A 16,246-nucleotide genomic window follows, 5' to 3' on the forward strand; every position below is an offset into this window, starting at 1 on the left:
CCACTGCATCCAACAGTCAACCTTCTTTCTTCTTCAGTGATGGTGAATTGGAAGACTCTTTAGGTGAGAAACCTTACCTATTTGAGGAACCTACAGAGGAAGAAGAAGAGGAAGAACCCATTCCTACTAAACCAATGGCTAAAAACCAAATGACAGAGTAAAATAGAGAGAGAATTGAGGGTGCCTTCCCCATCAGGGAAACCAATGGGGACACTAAGATGAAGAACATAAGCCCCTATGCTCTACCTCATTTCCATGGCCTGACCACAGAGGACCCTTAAACCTTCCTATTGGAGTTTATTGTTATATGCCGAACCTATGACTATACTGATGATGAGCAAAAGTTAAAACTATTCCCATCTACCCTCAAGGATGCAGCATTACGCTGGTTCATCGGTTTACCTAAAGATAGCATCACAACTTGGGCTCAGATGCTGCAGACTTTCAACAACAAATATAGGGACTATTGTAGGTCAAAGGATACTAAAGAAAAGATTTTTAGGATGACCATAGGCCAGGATGAATCCTTAGAAGACTATGAAGAAAGATTCCAGCTCAGTTACTAAAAGGGCCAGGTGCACACTTGACCCCGAGTCACTAAAACTGGTCATGCTTAGAGGAGTAAGGGAAGATATTTTGGATACCTTACACATGATAGCAGGAGGAGATGTCTACCAATTACCCTATGAGGATTTCAAGATTGTCTTTAGAAACCATTCTAGGGTAGCCAGGAAAAGGGGTAGGGGTAGTCAATCTATGGCCAATACATCATCCTCTAACTTATCCATCAAGGGTGAAATTAGAAATAAGTTGGAAGATTTCAAAAGTGATATGTTGCAAACCCTTGCCTTGCAATTGGACACCATGAACATCAAAAGGAAGCAAGAGGAAGCAGAGAGAGCCTTGGCCATCTTTTGTCCTAGATGCACTAGGAGGCATCCTAGGAACGAATGTCCATTAAACTGTATTAAGATTTGCTCAATCTGTGAAGAAAACCACTCCACAGAAAAGTGCCCTTCTTTACCTGGACTCAAATTTGTATATCAAGGAGCTAAAGTGATCCAGGTGGATGTTGGTGGCCACCCACCAACCCATTTGGACCCCCACAACTGTCTCTTTCAGTCTTTTCAGTTTCCTAAATTGTATCACAGTTTACTATTTTTAGCAGTTTTTCGGGTCCTGAACTTCCGGAGCCGTTTTGAGGCCTTAAATGACGTTTTTTTGGGAATCTGGGGCAACATGGGTCCATGGACCGATGTTGCCTCCCAAAGTGGTAGTACTCGGATAGATCTTTCTAACGAGCTATCGTACGCGTCAAACGGAGATCGTATGCCAAAGTTACGACCCCGGGAAATTGATGTACCAATTTACCCAAACGGGGCCCACAATTTGGCGTTTCATCTTCTAGGGTTAGGTTTCGGGATGTGAAGGGTTTTCCATTGTTTCTCAACAATAAATAGGCCTTCGAGCCTCATTGTAACACAGTTCGGAACAGTTCAGAGGCATGTATCCGCACATCTCTTCTCAGAGATAAGCTACCATCGCCCTAGCTGGTTTATTTCCATTTCTGGTTGTAAGCATATTTCAGTATTTTCCATTAATGAAATGAAGTATTATTTCCGCTGCATCTATGTATTTATGGTTATCGCATCTCTGTATTTATGGTTATCTCTGTAATCTATTGCGTTCCTGTTTAAATCCAGATCATAAAGGGGTCATTGAGCAGCTTTGCTACATCAACCAAAGGATACCTCCTAGGCCTAGACCATATTATCTGGGTATGCAAGGGTCATCCCATGCATATTACAACCCCAACCAAACCACAACTATACCTTCTTGGGTACCCCATGCTCATCCTTCCTGGTCTACATCCCCTCGTTGGTCCTATGCATCTCAGTATCAATCCCAGCTAGCCAACTAGTCATTTCAACCTTATGTTCAGCTACAACATCAGTGGAATACCCCACACCAGGGGTGGAGGCCCCAATTCAACAATGTTCCAGCCCTATATCCTCCACCACCTACCCAACCACAACTCTTGCACTTTGCTCCACCCAAGCAACCCCAGATGCCTACCTAGCCAAATCCGACCTCAAACAATAGGCAGGCTCAACAAGCATATAGTGGAGAGACATCATACCCAACTTATGTTGTGGAAATCTAGGAGATCAACCTAAGATCTGGGAGAATTCTCCCTGATAACCAACATCCCTATCAACATAGGGAAGTTGAGGAAGAAAGATAGGAAAGCAACCTTAAAGTAAATCCACCCTTTCCTGAGAGATTAACCCAACCACTCCAGCCTACCCCAGAAGAAACTGAACTTCTGGGAGAATTGAAAAATCTATGTGTAAAGATCCCCCTTCTCCAGGCAATCAAAGATGTTCCCATTTACAATAAGTTGATTAAGGAGAAGTGCTTCAAGCATCCAGGAAGAAGAAAAAGGGATGCCCCTACCATTAATGTCATTGGGCAGTTGTCTGACTTAATGCTAGGGCAAGTAATATGTCCAAAGTATTTGGACCCTGGAAGTCTTGTAGTAGATGTACACATCAATGGCACCATTGTCCCACACACTCTGATTGATCTTGGGGCTGCCATTAATGTGATGACCAAGGACACCATGCTCAAGCTCAACCTCCAAGGGTCATTAAGGAAGACCACAACAGTTCTGCAACTTGCAAACCGTTCCACAGTCACCCGTGAGGGAACTGTGGAGGATGTAATGGTCTCCATTGACTCCTGGGAGTACCCTGCAGATTTCCTAGTTCTCTAGCCTAAAGCTAAGCTTACTAGTTACCCTCTCATCCTTGGGAGGCCATGGTTGGCCACAACTGATGCTTACATTAGTTGCAGAGCTAGGAATATGGCCATCAAGAATGGGCATATGTCCAAACAGCTAGTCTTATACCCTCCTGCTCAATCTACCCTAGAGCATGATTTACCTTTATGGTTAGAGGAGGAGGAAGAAGATGAGGTTTATTTTTCCCAACTTTATGCTTTGAAAGAAACCATAGGAGGAGGACAGCAAGATGAGGATGACTTAATTGAACACCTGCTCCAAAGTCCAACTCCTAGTTCATTACCATTAGAAGAGGAAGTAATGGAAACCTAGAACAATCATCCCATTGAATTATGCTTGGCCAGTTCCAACCCACTCCGTGTCAAAACCATAGAATGTGGCCCAGAGAAAACCTTGAACATTAATCCATCTCTTTTTGCTTTAGAAGAGGAAAAGTTGTGCAACATGTTGAGAGAGAGCCTAGAAGCCTTCGATTGGAGTTATAAGGAAATGAAGGGAGTACACCCCTCAATGTGTACTCACCACATATACATCAAAGAAGGTTGCAAGCCAGTCAAGCAACCACAAAGGAGGATGAATCCAACTCTTAAAGACATAGTCAAAGAAGAACTGCAAAAACTGCTAGATGCAGGATTCATTTACCCTATCTTAGACAGTGAGTGGGTCTCTCCTTTAGTGTTAGTTCCCAAGAAAAATGGTAAGTGGAGGATTTGTGTTGGTTATAGGGAGTTGAACGAAGCCACAAAGAAGGATCATTTTACCATACCCTTCATTGACCAAGTACTAGATGGCCTGGAAGGGAAGAAGTTCTTTTCTTTCCTAGATGGATTCAGTGGGTACAACCAAATCCAAATCTGCCCATAAGACCAGGATAAGACCACATTCACCTGTCCTTGGGGTACTTTTGCCTATAGGGTCCTTCCTTTTGGCCTATGAAATGCTCCTGCCACTTTCTAGAGAGCAGTATTGAGTATTTTTGTTGAATTAGTGCATGACGCAGTAGAAATCTATATGGATGATTTTACACCTTATGGCTGTGATTTTCAAGAATCCCTGACTAACCTAGGCAAAGTATTACACAAATGAATTGAAATGAATTTGTCTCTAAGTCTAGAAAAATGTGAATTCTTAATGACTGAAGGGACTGTGCTAGGACATTCAATATCTCAACAAGGACTGCACGTGGACCCAAACAAAATAGAAATCATTCAAAGGGTCCCACCTCCACAAAAGCAAAGAGATGTTAGGAGTTTATTAGGGCTAGTTGGATACTACCGAAGGTTCATAAAGGACTTCAGCAAGTTGGCCTCTCCTTTGTTTGGGTTGTTGGCCAAAGTTTCTGAGTTTATGGTCAAAGAGCTATCAAGAGGCCTTAGACATTCTAAAGGGCAAGATAACCACTGCACCAATCCTTAGAGGCCTAAACTGGGCCCTCCCTTTTCATATTCATGCTGATGCCTCACACAAAACCATAGGAGCAACCTTAGGTCAGGAAGAGGAGAAATTGCCCTATGCCATCTATTTTATCGGTAAGAACCTATCAAAGGTTGAGCTAAACTATACTATGACCGAAAAGGAACTCCTAGTTGTTGTGCATTCATTAAACAAATTTAGGCTTTACATTATAGGCTATCAAACATTTGTGCATACTGATCATGCTGCAATTAAATATTTAATGAACAAACTAGATGTGAATGCTAGGATTACAAGATGGTTGCTTTTATTACAACAAAATGATCTAACTATTGTTAATAAGCCTGGTAAGGAAAATGTTGTTGTTGACTTTCTATCTAGGTTGAATCTGCCTACAGGTAAAGAAGGAATGGTGGATGACCAGTTACCAGATGAGCATTTGTTTGCTATTTCAGTTCTCTCCCCATGGTTCGTTGATATAACAAACTATCTAGTATCATCACAGTTCCCACCAAACTTTCCCTCCAAAGAAAAGAGCAAGATAGTCTGAAAGAGCGCCCCCTTCACCTGGATTAGGGGCAATCTATTCAAACTTGGCCTAGATCAAATCTTAAGAAAGTGTGTAAGGGAAGAGGAAGTCTTTGACATCCTTCTGACCTGTCATGATGGGCCTTGTGGAGGTCACTTTGCAGCAAAGAGGACAATATTCAAAGTGTTGCAAGCAGGCTATTATTGGCCTACTCTTCAACAGGAAGTGAAAAAGTATATTAGTCAGTGTGATCGGTGCCAAAGGATTGGAAAGCCTACTCCAAGAGATGAAATGCCCCTACAACCTCAAGTGACTTTCGAGCCATTTAACAAGTGGGGCATGGACTTCATTGGGCCTATCAACCCTCCTTCAAAGCAAAAACAACACATCATTGTGTGCACTGATTATTTGACTAAGTGGGCTGAAACCAAGGAAATTAAGGCAGCAACAGAAGAGAAGGTGGTTGAGTTCCTAAGGGAGAATATATTCTACAAATTTGGGTACCCTAGAGAGCTAGTCACAGACCAAGGCAACCAATTTACCTCCAGCATAATTGAATAACTACTCAACCATCACAAAATCAAGCATAGGACCTCCACTCCTTATCATCCACAAGCTAATGGGCAAGTGGAGGTGACCAACAGGGCACTGAAGAACATCTTGACCAAGGTAGTGAGCAGCGATAAGAAGGATTGGGCAGAGAGACTAGTTGAGGCCACCTGGGACTATAATACAACATGGAAGACCACCACTGGATTTACACCCTGTGAGCTGGTCTATGGGAAAAAGGCTTTACTGTCCATTGAGTTTGAATATAACACATTGAGGATGACAGCCCAACTAGATTTGGATCTCAGTCATGCATAGAAAGAAAGGTTGTTACATTTGAATGGCTTGGATGAATTCAGAATGCAAGCCCTCCTACATATAGAGATAGTTCAGCTTCAGATGAATATTTGGCATGACAAACATATCAAGGAGAAGCAATTTCAAGAAGGAGACTGGGCATTGCTATATTATTCAAGGTATAAAGACTTCAAGGGCAAGCTAAGGACAACATGGCTCGGACCTTATGTGGTGGAAAGATGCCGTGACAATGGTTCAGTGCAAATCAAAACTATTGATGAAGAAGCCATTCCATTGCTAGTTGATGGACACAGATTGAAAATGTACAAGAGGGTTTTATCAAAACAAGAGTTCATTGATAGTATCAATAAGACAATGGTGATGGTAGAGCAAGTTCCAGCTCCTCCCTCATCAGGTCACTGAAAAAGGAAAAAACAAAAGAATAAGGATTCAGGTGAAAACCTCCATGAGACGCTTGAGTCCCATATTTGGGTTGAAAAAATCATGAGGCGGCCCAAGGATGAGAAAAATGAAGAAAAAAAGAAGATCCTTGGGTGAAAACCTTCCTTAAGGCACCAGGGTGAAAACCTCTCTCAGGCAGCCTAGGTGTTTTAAATATATATATATATATATATAATAATAATAATAATAAAAGAAAAAAAAAAACATAATTGTTATGTGCAGGTTAGGGAGAAAGACAACTAAGGAGCAAAGAGAATATCCAAAGGGAACACTGCCTCACATATATTTCATCTTCTCCACTCCTTACCATGCATCCCTCCATGAATTCTATTGTTTTTCACTTCATTGCTTCAATTTAGGTGAAGATTGTGTTCTCTAATAGAATCACCTCAACCATTACCATCATCGCTGCATCCACATACACTCCTACTGCCTCTGTCCATTCATTACAGGCATCCTCAGAGCACTAGCCAGCAACATGATCAAGAAATTCTAAGGGAGACACTAAACATTGCCAAGTCATAATCCAGGAGCTCCATAGCAGCAACAACATCAAATCCAAGATCTCCACAGCAGCAACAACATCAAATCTAAGAGCTCCACAACAACAGCAAAAACATCAGATCTTCAGCCACAAACACCTACAAAAGCTAATAAACCATCAATAGACAACAGAGGAGGAAGAAGAATGACCATCAGCAGCACCTTTGATCTTTGACAACTGCAGCATGGCATCAAGACCACAGGTAAGTATCCCACTCACTCACTCATATGCATTATTTGATCAAAAGTTGTAAAGGTTAAGAGGTAGTTGGTTTACAAGTGTAAAGGTGGCAAAAAGGAAATTCTTTAATAAGTCAAAAGAGAATGCAAGAGTCCAAAGATATAGTGTTGTTATGGCAACCATTTAAGAATCCTTGAAGAATTAAGACTTGGGGTAGAAACACCAGTTCAGCAGAGACTCAGCATACCCTATTTTTTGATGCAATCACTCATAGACTCCAGTAACAAAGTAAAGAAAGGGAATTCCCAACAGTTGGCTCAGCATGGTTTGATCATGATCCTCAGTAAGGATTCCCTCCAAAACCTCAAGATCCCTATAAAATGGTCAGTCTCCAGAGACTTACCAGCAGAGGATGACATCAAAACTCTCATCTATGATGTTATTCCTTCTGTCATGGAGAAAGAAGAAACTAATACAGAGGAACATGATGAAAGAAGACAAGGAGGATGATGCTGAAATAAGAGGAGGAAACAAAGGAAGAAATTGATGGAGATGCGAAAGAACAACAAAAGGAAGAAGATAAGAAAAACAGAGAGGACAACTGTAGGAAAAGAAAGACCAACTAGCATATATGGCTAACCTCTCCTTGGAGGCCATCCAGTGTAGGATGCCAACTAAATCCTATGCTCTTTACCAAGGGACAAAATGGTTGCAATTTTAGATTAAAACACTAGCACAAAGGAGCACCATGCCATTTCAAGACTGCAGACAATTTATTGATCTTTGTGATCAAAGTGCACTAAAGGATGGGGCCAAAATGGCTGAGTTTTACTTGCATAACATGGCCCTCACAGACATGAATATTTGGGATCCTAATGCAGATCTAGGAGATCTACAATTAATGGCTTTGGCATCATCAATGAACCATGAGAAGTCAATAGTTGCATAGATGAAAATAATATTGGCCAGAGAGCAAAATAAATCTCTTTTTATCAGAGCTTAACAATCAAATCCCATGGTCCTAATCAACACCTATAATCTAATTGTAAATGATCCTTAGCTGGCACTTAGATATCTTGCTGCCCAAGAGCAAGCAATTTCACATTTTGAGGATATGTTTAGACTGCTAGGAGATGATAATATGTAGGCCTGCTAAAGGAGATGGAACACACTGCCACACAGCTTGAAGATCAGAGAACACCACTCCCCTAAAAGGTTGAGAGAGGCACTCAACATGACACCTATGTATAAGCAATCAATACAAAGGTTGAAGGTCAATTGGATAAGCCTAAAACTCAGTCCACCACTACTCCTAGGGATGCTAAAAGGAAGAAAAGAAGAAGAGGAAAAGAGGCAGTGGGAAGAAGTAGAAAGGAAAGCAGGCTTCTATAAACAAGAAGAAGAGACCACAACAAAAGCATGGGATGTCAGAGAGGCTACCAGAGCCATGAAGGACATGGACATTGACTAAGTTGCTTAGAGGATGAGCAACACTTTCAGTAGGGGGTGATGATGAGCCTCATCATTGAGTAATTATATGGGCCTTAATTGGCCTTAATTCACCTCCTAGCTTAGTCAAACCAACTATTCTCACAACTTATTGCATACTTTTGATTATATTTTGTTTATGAAATGAGTTAGAGTTGGATATGTTGCTTTGTGGTCTAATGTGCATGAAATGCAGGAATAAAGGATAAAAGCAAGGAAAATGCAGGTATAAAGGATAAAAGCAAGGAACTATGGCAAAGACCTTGGTAAAACTAGAATGGGACAAGGGAGAGTAATTATAGGAGGTAAATCCTCCTCATTTACTACCCCTCCATTCGAATATTCCTTCACCAGCTCAGAGTGCAAACAACCATCACTTTGAAGACTAGAAGACAGCTGAGCAAGTGAAAAGGACAGAAACCAGTTTTTCTTGAATTAGAGGCCAAGCCTCCCTAATGGGAAGAAATTCGTTAGAGACTTCACATGTATAAATAGAGAGGTTTAGGACCTCAATAGGATTCACACTTCTATTGTAAAACTCTATTTTATTTCTGAGCTGCAAGAGACTTGTGACAGTCTGCTCTGTAATCCATGGTTTTTATAATAAGAATGAGTTTTGTTTAAGCCAGCTCTGAATTAACTCCGAGGGCTGAAGCTCTTGGGTTAGGGCCCGACCCAAGCAGCCAAAGCTCCTCTTTACTGTACATGTATGCTAGCATAGTTTCCAGTTTTCATTGTTCATTTGCTTAAATATCTTCTTGGTTCTGTTTATTTGTTTAAATAGCTTTCTGGTTTACTTGTTCATTTGTTTAAATAGCTTTCTGGTTCTGTTTAGTTGCTTAAGTAGGATTCATGGTTTTTCTGGTTATTTGCTTCAGTAGCTGCATTTGTTGTAGTTTACTTCCATTTATGTCTTCTTTCAGTTCACAGGTTAGTTAGGCGAAAAAGATCACTATCAGGTTGTGCGCAGGTGTCTTAGCCTCCCTCCTCCCTCTGGGACCATGACTTGAGGAAGGGACCCTTCAGCAGCCCAAAAACATAGGTTTCTAGTTCTCACATGAGCTATGGAGTTTGTTGTTTGACGCAGTTACTAGTTCACCATCACTGGTTTTCTCTATCATTTTCATTTGAAACCGCCTTCAGCACGTTCCTCCTACATCGCTTCCTTGTCGTTCGATCACCAACAAACCTTCACATTCACCATCCGATTCGCTATTTTCTCCAACTACTGCCTCACGTGGAGTCCACCACTTACTTTATGAACTTTAAGTCCCCACCGTCGATGTGCCTCACCTGATCCGATGGCTATTATGTCCCTCGATCACTTTAGGTGCTTTAAACCCCCACCGCCGATCTGCCTTGCCTGATCTGATGGCTATCGCTTCACCCGATCGCCAACTAGCTTGGCTGATCTCCACCGTTGATCAGCCCTGCCTGATCCAACAACTATTGCACAATCTCGCTTGGATTAGTGCACAAACGTTATCTGCCCGAGAGAAGCGAGAAAAGTGGTTTTCTCGTGCTACGTGTCGCGCAGTAAGGCTAATCACGTGAAATTTCCAAATACTACTTATAGCCTGAAGGGCGCGCGAGCAACTACTTACCGCCTTAGAAACCCTCTCCCTCATTTCCGCACATTTCTTTTCCCTGCGATACAATCTCTGCTATCCATCTCTTGACTTCATTCGCGCGATAAGATCGTAGCCGTTCATTGCCCCTGTTAGCCTCGTCCATCCATCTCTTGACTTCACCCACGCGATTAGATCTCAACCATTCATCTCCTGGTAACCTCATTTGTCCATCCACTCACCTAATCCCTCGCGACACATTCTCCGCCGTTCATTTGCTTTGTTCCCTTGTTCGTCCTTCCATTCACTTAAGCCTCCGCGATAAGATCTCTATCGTTCATCGTGTTAGTTGACCCTGTTTGCCCATCTATCTACGTAATCTCCTGCGATCCAATCTCCACTGTTCATTTGCCTTTCACCTGACTGATCCAACGGTTCTTATGCACTGTTTCTCCCTCACGTCCTCCTTTCACTGATTTCGACCTCTGATTGCTTTTTCCGCTTGAAACCTGATTTAGCCTAAGTTTCTTTGTTACACCTTAGTCTAGTTTTGATGCTCTTTACTTCTGCAACTTAGATAATTAGCATTAGGTTAGTGTTAATTTAGCAATTCTGCTTAGCATAGCTGTTTAATTGGTTAGTTAGGTTATGGTGTAAGTTTAGCATTTCATGCTGTTTTCTTCATTACTGCAATAGAGTAGCTCTCTCTTAGAATAGGTTTTCTCTCCTTCCATCAAAGAATTAAGCTTCTTCTGACCCTATAGAAGTTTGGCTTGGAACCCCTGGGGTCTCTTGCTAGACAAACAGTGACAACAGGCAGGACCTTCACTTCTACTTGTGCATATAGCACTGTCACCTCCAAGTTTGTACGAACCCCGGGTTGATAAGTAAAGATGGTAGCCCTAAGAGTTGCAGCATTATTGTTGCAATACCTAGGCTCATCACAAAGAAAGTTGAATTATCTTTATTTGCTACCTTTCAAGATGTCCCTTGTTATCAAGAAGACAATGTTAGTCCTATAAAACTTATGAAGGATAAATATTTAAAATAGTAATAAACTTTCAAGCTTTAGCATACCTCCACAAACAAATTCCCTCTTAATTAATATTTATTCGTTGACTTCATAATAATAGGTAAATATCTTCAAGGGAAGGAATAAGTTGCAATTATTTTAACTAATAATAACTATAAGTAGGTGGGGTCTTGTTAGACTCCTTTAATACTTATAGGATATTTATGTATTTACCTTGTAACCCCCATTTATAATCAACAAATAATCATAAGGCAACAATATAAATATATCATATGCAAACTCATGAAATCATCATCATATAAACATATATACTTTGTGCCTAAAAAAATAGTGGATAATATCCATGTCCTCATTAAAATATGTCATGTATGTCCTAATATGTCAAAATGTAAATTTCCAAAATTTAAAGAAGAGAACAATAAACAAATATCACCAATTCACTAATTCTCTTGATGCATATCACCAAAAGGATTTTATCTTTTTCTTTAGACTTCCTAGGCATTGACTATACGTGGCTTGGAAGTAGAAGTGGAGTAATAATTAGGGTTATCGAGGTGTCTTTTCCATTTATATTATTGGATGACATGGATGGGAGGCCTAGGGAGAGAGCTAGCAAAAGAGGCATCAAAATGAATCACATGGTCAAGAGCAGATACAACCAGAACATTCACAAGCATGATAGTCTAATGTACACACCAAAGGGAAGTTGTTTAGGTTCAGGGTTCCATCCATCATTGGAAAGTCATTTGGGAGACTAAGGAATGCCAATAATGTTAGGATGAGGCAACATGAAGTCATTGAGTTGAGCTAGAAAAGGACGTGGGGCAAGGAACAATTCAAAATTATCCAGAACAAAGCATAACCACTGAACAATGATCCCAAACTAAACTACAAATTTGGGCTTATAGGTGATAGCTAGTTTCCAAGGCTAGACAACTACAAAGATGATGCAATAAGGCAACGTTCTAATCGAGTTAATGCATGGGCAGAGTAGTGGCCATGCAATGCCCCAAACATAGATCTAGGTCATTGATAAAAAAACATAACAAATGTCAACCCTCATTAAAACCAAGGCATGTCACCTCCAAGTCCTATATGATAAATGCACACAAGGTTGTGAGCAATAGTCACATATTGTTTGCCAAGTTTACAACTCTATTCAATATCAATGCCAAGACCTTTTAACATAACCAACCATGTAACCTTATGCATATCAACCACAAGTGTGTGCTTTATATGTCATAACTCACTTATGCCAATAAATATAATAAACATTTCAACCATGGTTATAGTCCCTTATTATTTTCAAGTGCCAAGTATAAAAACCCCTTTTTCCTCCTTTTCCTTGTATATATAATCCAATAACAAAAAATAATGTTGTAACATGCATTACCATAACCATTAGAAAAAGTTGTTTATTTTCCATGTTAACCATTATCTGTTAAAGTACAGTAAAATTTACCATAACCTAAAGCTTATTTCAGACTGATTTATTAAATATCATGATTAGAGTTTGACAAGACATGTTTTTTTTATTATCATCGATGTGCACTCCTTATTAATACAATGGCTACATAAGTTACATTCCACCCTTCCCTTTACATTGTGAACTAATGTGTTCGATGTAAGTTTATTCAAATGTTTCTTTTAACCATGGCGGTCACATCCGAAACTTATCAAACCCCTCTACCCATCATGTCTAGCTCTTGGCTATGGTGACATTTGTCTCCCTTAGCCACCGTTGATTTCCCCATTTCTTGATCGGACGGTGTAAACTTGGAGAGATTAATTAGGGTAACTACTCCTACCTCTGTCTTTGGAACCACTCGCTCATTCTATCGTTGCTCAATCCAGGATACCATTTGTAAATTGCTCCAGGGTTTTGTTTCGATGTGCAACAGGTAACATTTGTCTCCTTTTAACCCTAAAATGTTAAACTGGTGAGAGCTGTCTTGGAGTAGTTCCCTTAAAGCTTATGTCTTTGTGTCGGCAGGTTAAATTTACATGGCCTTTTATGGTGAGGTCAGTCCTATCGACCTTAGCCTTCACAGGTGGAGCAACTCTATTCTTAGTTATATTGGATAAATCATTCTTCTAAAATTATTATTACATATTCTATTATCGTCGATACTCCCAGTGAGGGTTTATGTTTCTCTTGCAGGTTGTTTTCCTTTGGCACCGAATTCTAAACCATCCCTTTAGATAAGTGAAACCCCTACAGTTCCACAATCATTGTTTCTTACTTCCTTGGTGATTACTAAACCCTCATTGATTGTTTCTTCCTTTTGGGTTTCACAGGTAGGGTCTATTATTACCCCTTTATGCTATCAATTTTCGTGGAACCTCGATTAGTTTTGGACTGCACTCACACTTTTGTTATGCTGTCCCGGTTTCTCTAAATACACTTTCCGTTTTACAAGGGTTTCGTCCAACATATACCTTGTACAATAAATGTTTTAGGGTTTCTAGATTGTTGATAAGGGTTTTACCCCGTCACCATGCGGACTCCAAGCATTTGAGTCTTTTTTTAGGAAACTTCTGTAAACTATGTTTGATATAGACTGCAGAGCATGTGGTAACCTTGATATGATTATGATTGTGTAATTATTTAACTATTACTGTTAGAAGCACTTGAGAGTCTTTTTGGCCGTTTGCAGAGACGACAAACCCTCACTCTTATCACAACATTTTGGGTTTTTGGGTTTCTACATGTCTTAGATTATTTTGTTGCGGCTAGAAATAATATTCAACTAGTTTTGTTGTAATAATATTTCTACTAGATTCATGATCGTGGTTTCTGTTTATGAAGCTGGTTCAGTTATTCTTTTTTCTTGTTAACATTTATGGTATATGATTTGACAAAAATATTAGTGTCTGTTCAATATGCTTTGCATGCATATTATTTTCTTTTCTCTAACACAATAATATTTATTCATTATATATATACAATATCTTGATTGATACCCGACAGAGGATGGGAACCATGCCTGGGACCTTCCTCTACCCATGTGGTATCCATTAAAAAATTAATCATTTGGACCCTGGAACTATTTTGGGCAGGTTTCCAGTCGATTGGCCAGGAACCAGGAACTCAACCAACGGCTATGACCTTGTTTCCACCGTTGTAAAAGAAAATATATAATTACACATAAGCTTGATCCTTATTCCCATTACATATTTTAACATTTCAGTATATAATGAAATGACCAAAATACATTTAAACAACCTATTACACTGTTAAAATACTCCCCTCTATTTCTGAAGGGGTCATGGTTATCAAATACTATTAGGTTATCATTGGTTGTTCCATTTTAATTTTACGAAGGAGGGTTTATCTCCCAAGAGAAATTCAATATTCTAGCCTTGATACATTATTTATTCTACAAGACCACAACTTGCCCAACATTTACCTATACATACATAGTGTTTCTCATTTCTATATTTACAATATTTCTATGTTTTTCTTTTACCATGGCCTTAAAAGATATTCTCAAAATTATTACTTAGTCATTTCTCCACAATAAACACAACATTTTAATATACAATAATGTCTCATAGTTTTATTTACACAAATTCATATCTACTTGACAAGAAGGTCTAAATACTTATCTGCACTGATTGAAACTTGTCCAAAAACTCGGCTAGGAAAAGCCTATCCACCCTTCCAATGAGAACGACTATTATGTCCAGTTCTCCCACCAAGCTCTTAACTTTCCAGACCAGGAATTTTGACAGATATCTTTATCGGATCTATTGACAAGCATCAAGGTCCAACCAACCTATAACCCACAAACTTCAATCTGTTTTTAGAGTTTCCACTAGCTCAATTCTAGCTCAAGAATACTCCTTAGGAAATGTCCTACCTTACGTTTCCAGCATCCTATTCAGGTATCTCACTTCTCTCTCTTTCTCTCTCTCTCTCTCTTTCTGTATGTCCCCTTTCTCAAGTCAAAGAACCCCTTTGTCTTTTCCCATGAGATCTTTTAAATCCCAGGAAAGATGAAAGAGTGATAACTGTCATGTTGGTGCAAAAATATTAATAGGGTTGAGACATCGAGTTCGGGCACAGGGGCCAACAAAGTTTTTCCGTAATCTAGCACAATGCCGACACTTTCATCTTATTCAGGGTGGATAAGGAGTCTCAACCGAGGCATGTCGTGACCTTAGTCAGATGGGGTATAGAAGTCCAGTATCATGGTTGAGTCACATGAGGAATGCAGGAGTCAAAGAGCCCCAAACTATATCAATCGAACATTTAATCGCAACATATCATGAACATAGAGAAGATAAATACAATACATATATGATCATATTTTTTTTAAGAAACCATGTAACCATCCACACACTATACAAATATCCCGACAAACTTCCTTTTATATTAATCCATGCAGCAGTACAATATTACATACGGTTTCAGAGCCTCATATCAACATCACAAAACTACCATGAGAGATCAATATATAACCACATTAACCAAGACAACATATACAATGTGGCTTGAACAACTCCACAACAACATTTCAGTACTCTCCTCATTTTCCTCTTTTCCGCCCGTCTTTCTTTATATTTCTACACCTGCTTGGACTACGATTTCTCTCTTGGAGGCTCCACCTTCTTCCTCATTCGACTGCTTCTATTGCTCGGTTTTCAATATTCTTCTCTTCTCAACTGTGACTACCTTCTTCTGCCATTCCTCCACAACCATTGGTTCCTAGAGGGTTCCTTCCTCCTTTCCAATTGTCTCCTTTACGACTTCCCAACGAATATCTCTGCAAAATGTCATCAACCTTTCAACTTGTCATCTAATTTCTTTATTTTCTAAAAACGAAGGACCCAACAAGCCCCAACCATAGTTCATTGAATCGTCCCTGAGTCAATCTCTAGTCAGCATTGTTGATGTTGCTGATGCTCTTGGTGCTGCTTCCTACGTTGCTTCCCCTAGGCTGGTACCTTCAAACGAAGAACCCAACTCAGGAACTGATTCAATGTCCACCTTCCTGAAGTGAGTGTATTTGTTGAGGGCTTCCTATCATGTGTCAGCGAGAGCAACTACTTAGGCTAGGAACCGAGTTGCAATGTTGGCTATAGGCAGGGTTGGGTGCATCATCAGTAGAGAGTTCCACTACATATCTGTTTCTTCGCTGAGTTGCTATAGTGTTTCTAAACGAGTCTGTGCTGGTGGCTGGAGGTCTCGGAGTATCTACTTGGTCTTGGCAGATTCATCTTTGATCCGCTAGATTTGGTTCTCGAGATCATTCACCTGTGCAAGAATCTCCTTTCGCTAGCTCTTGCGCTTGGTACCCCTAGCTTCATTAAGCAGGTGACTGACATGACTACATAGAGGGTAGACATGCTAGTTATTCTTTGCTAGAGAACCATA

The 16,246-nt window shown here is 40.0% G+C and overlaps 1 protein-coding gene across 3 annotated transcripts in view; it reads left to right on the plus strand.

Annotated features, from left to right (window-relative positions):
- Positions 1–12,645: 12,645 nt before the first annotated feature.
- LOC149262133 (uncharacterized) overlaps positions 12,646–16,246 on the plus strand; it is a 34,364-nt gene continuing 30,763 nt past the window's right edge. The window contains exons 1-2 of one of the 3 annotated variants that reach the window (XM_089423478.1): positions 12,646–12,767; positions 12,860–12,917. In XM_089423478.1, coding sequence (XP_089279604.1) covers positions 12,871–12,917 — 47 coding nt within the window. In that variant the 5' untranslated portion in view covers positions 12,646–12,767; positions 12,860–12,870. Of the gene's footprint in view, positions 12,768–12,859; positions 12,918–16,246 lie in introns of those variants that run through there. The other 2 variants (XM_089423473.1, XM_089423470.1) reach the window with 2 other exon arrangements.

The sequence above is a fragment of the Pinus tabuliformis genome, chromosome 6 (assembly GCF_031772625.1).
Source record: "Pinus tabuliformis cultivar Carrire ecotype Pingquan chromosome 6, CPIR1, whole genome shotgun sequence".
Taxonomy (NCBI): domain Eukaryota; kingdom Viridiplantae; phylum Streptophyta; class Pinopsida; order Pinales; family Pinaceae; genus Pinus; species Pinus tabuliformis.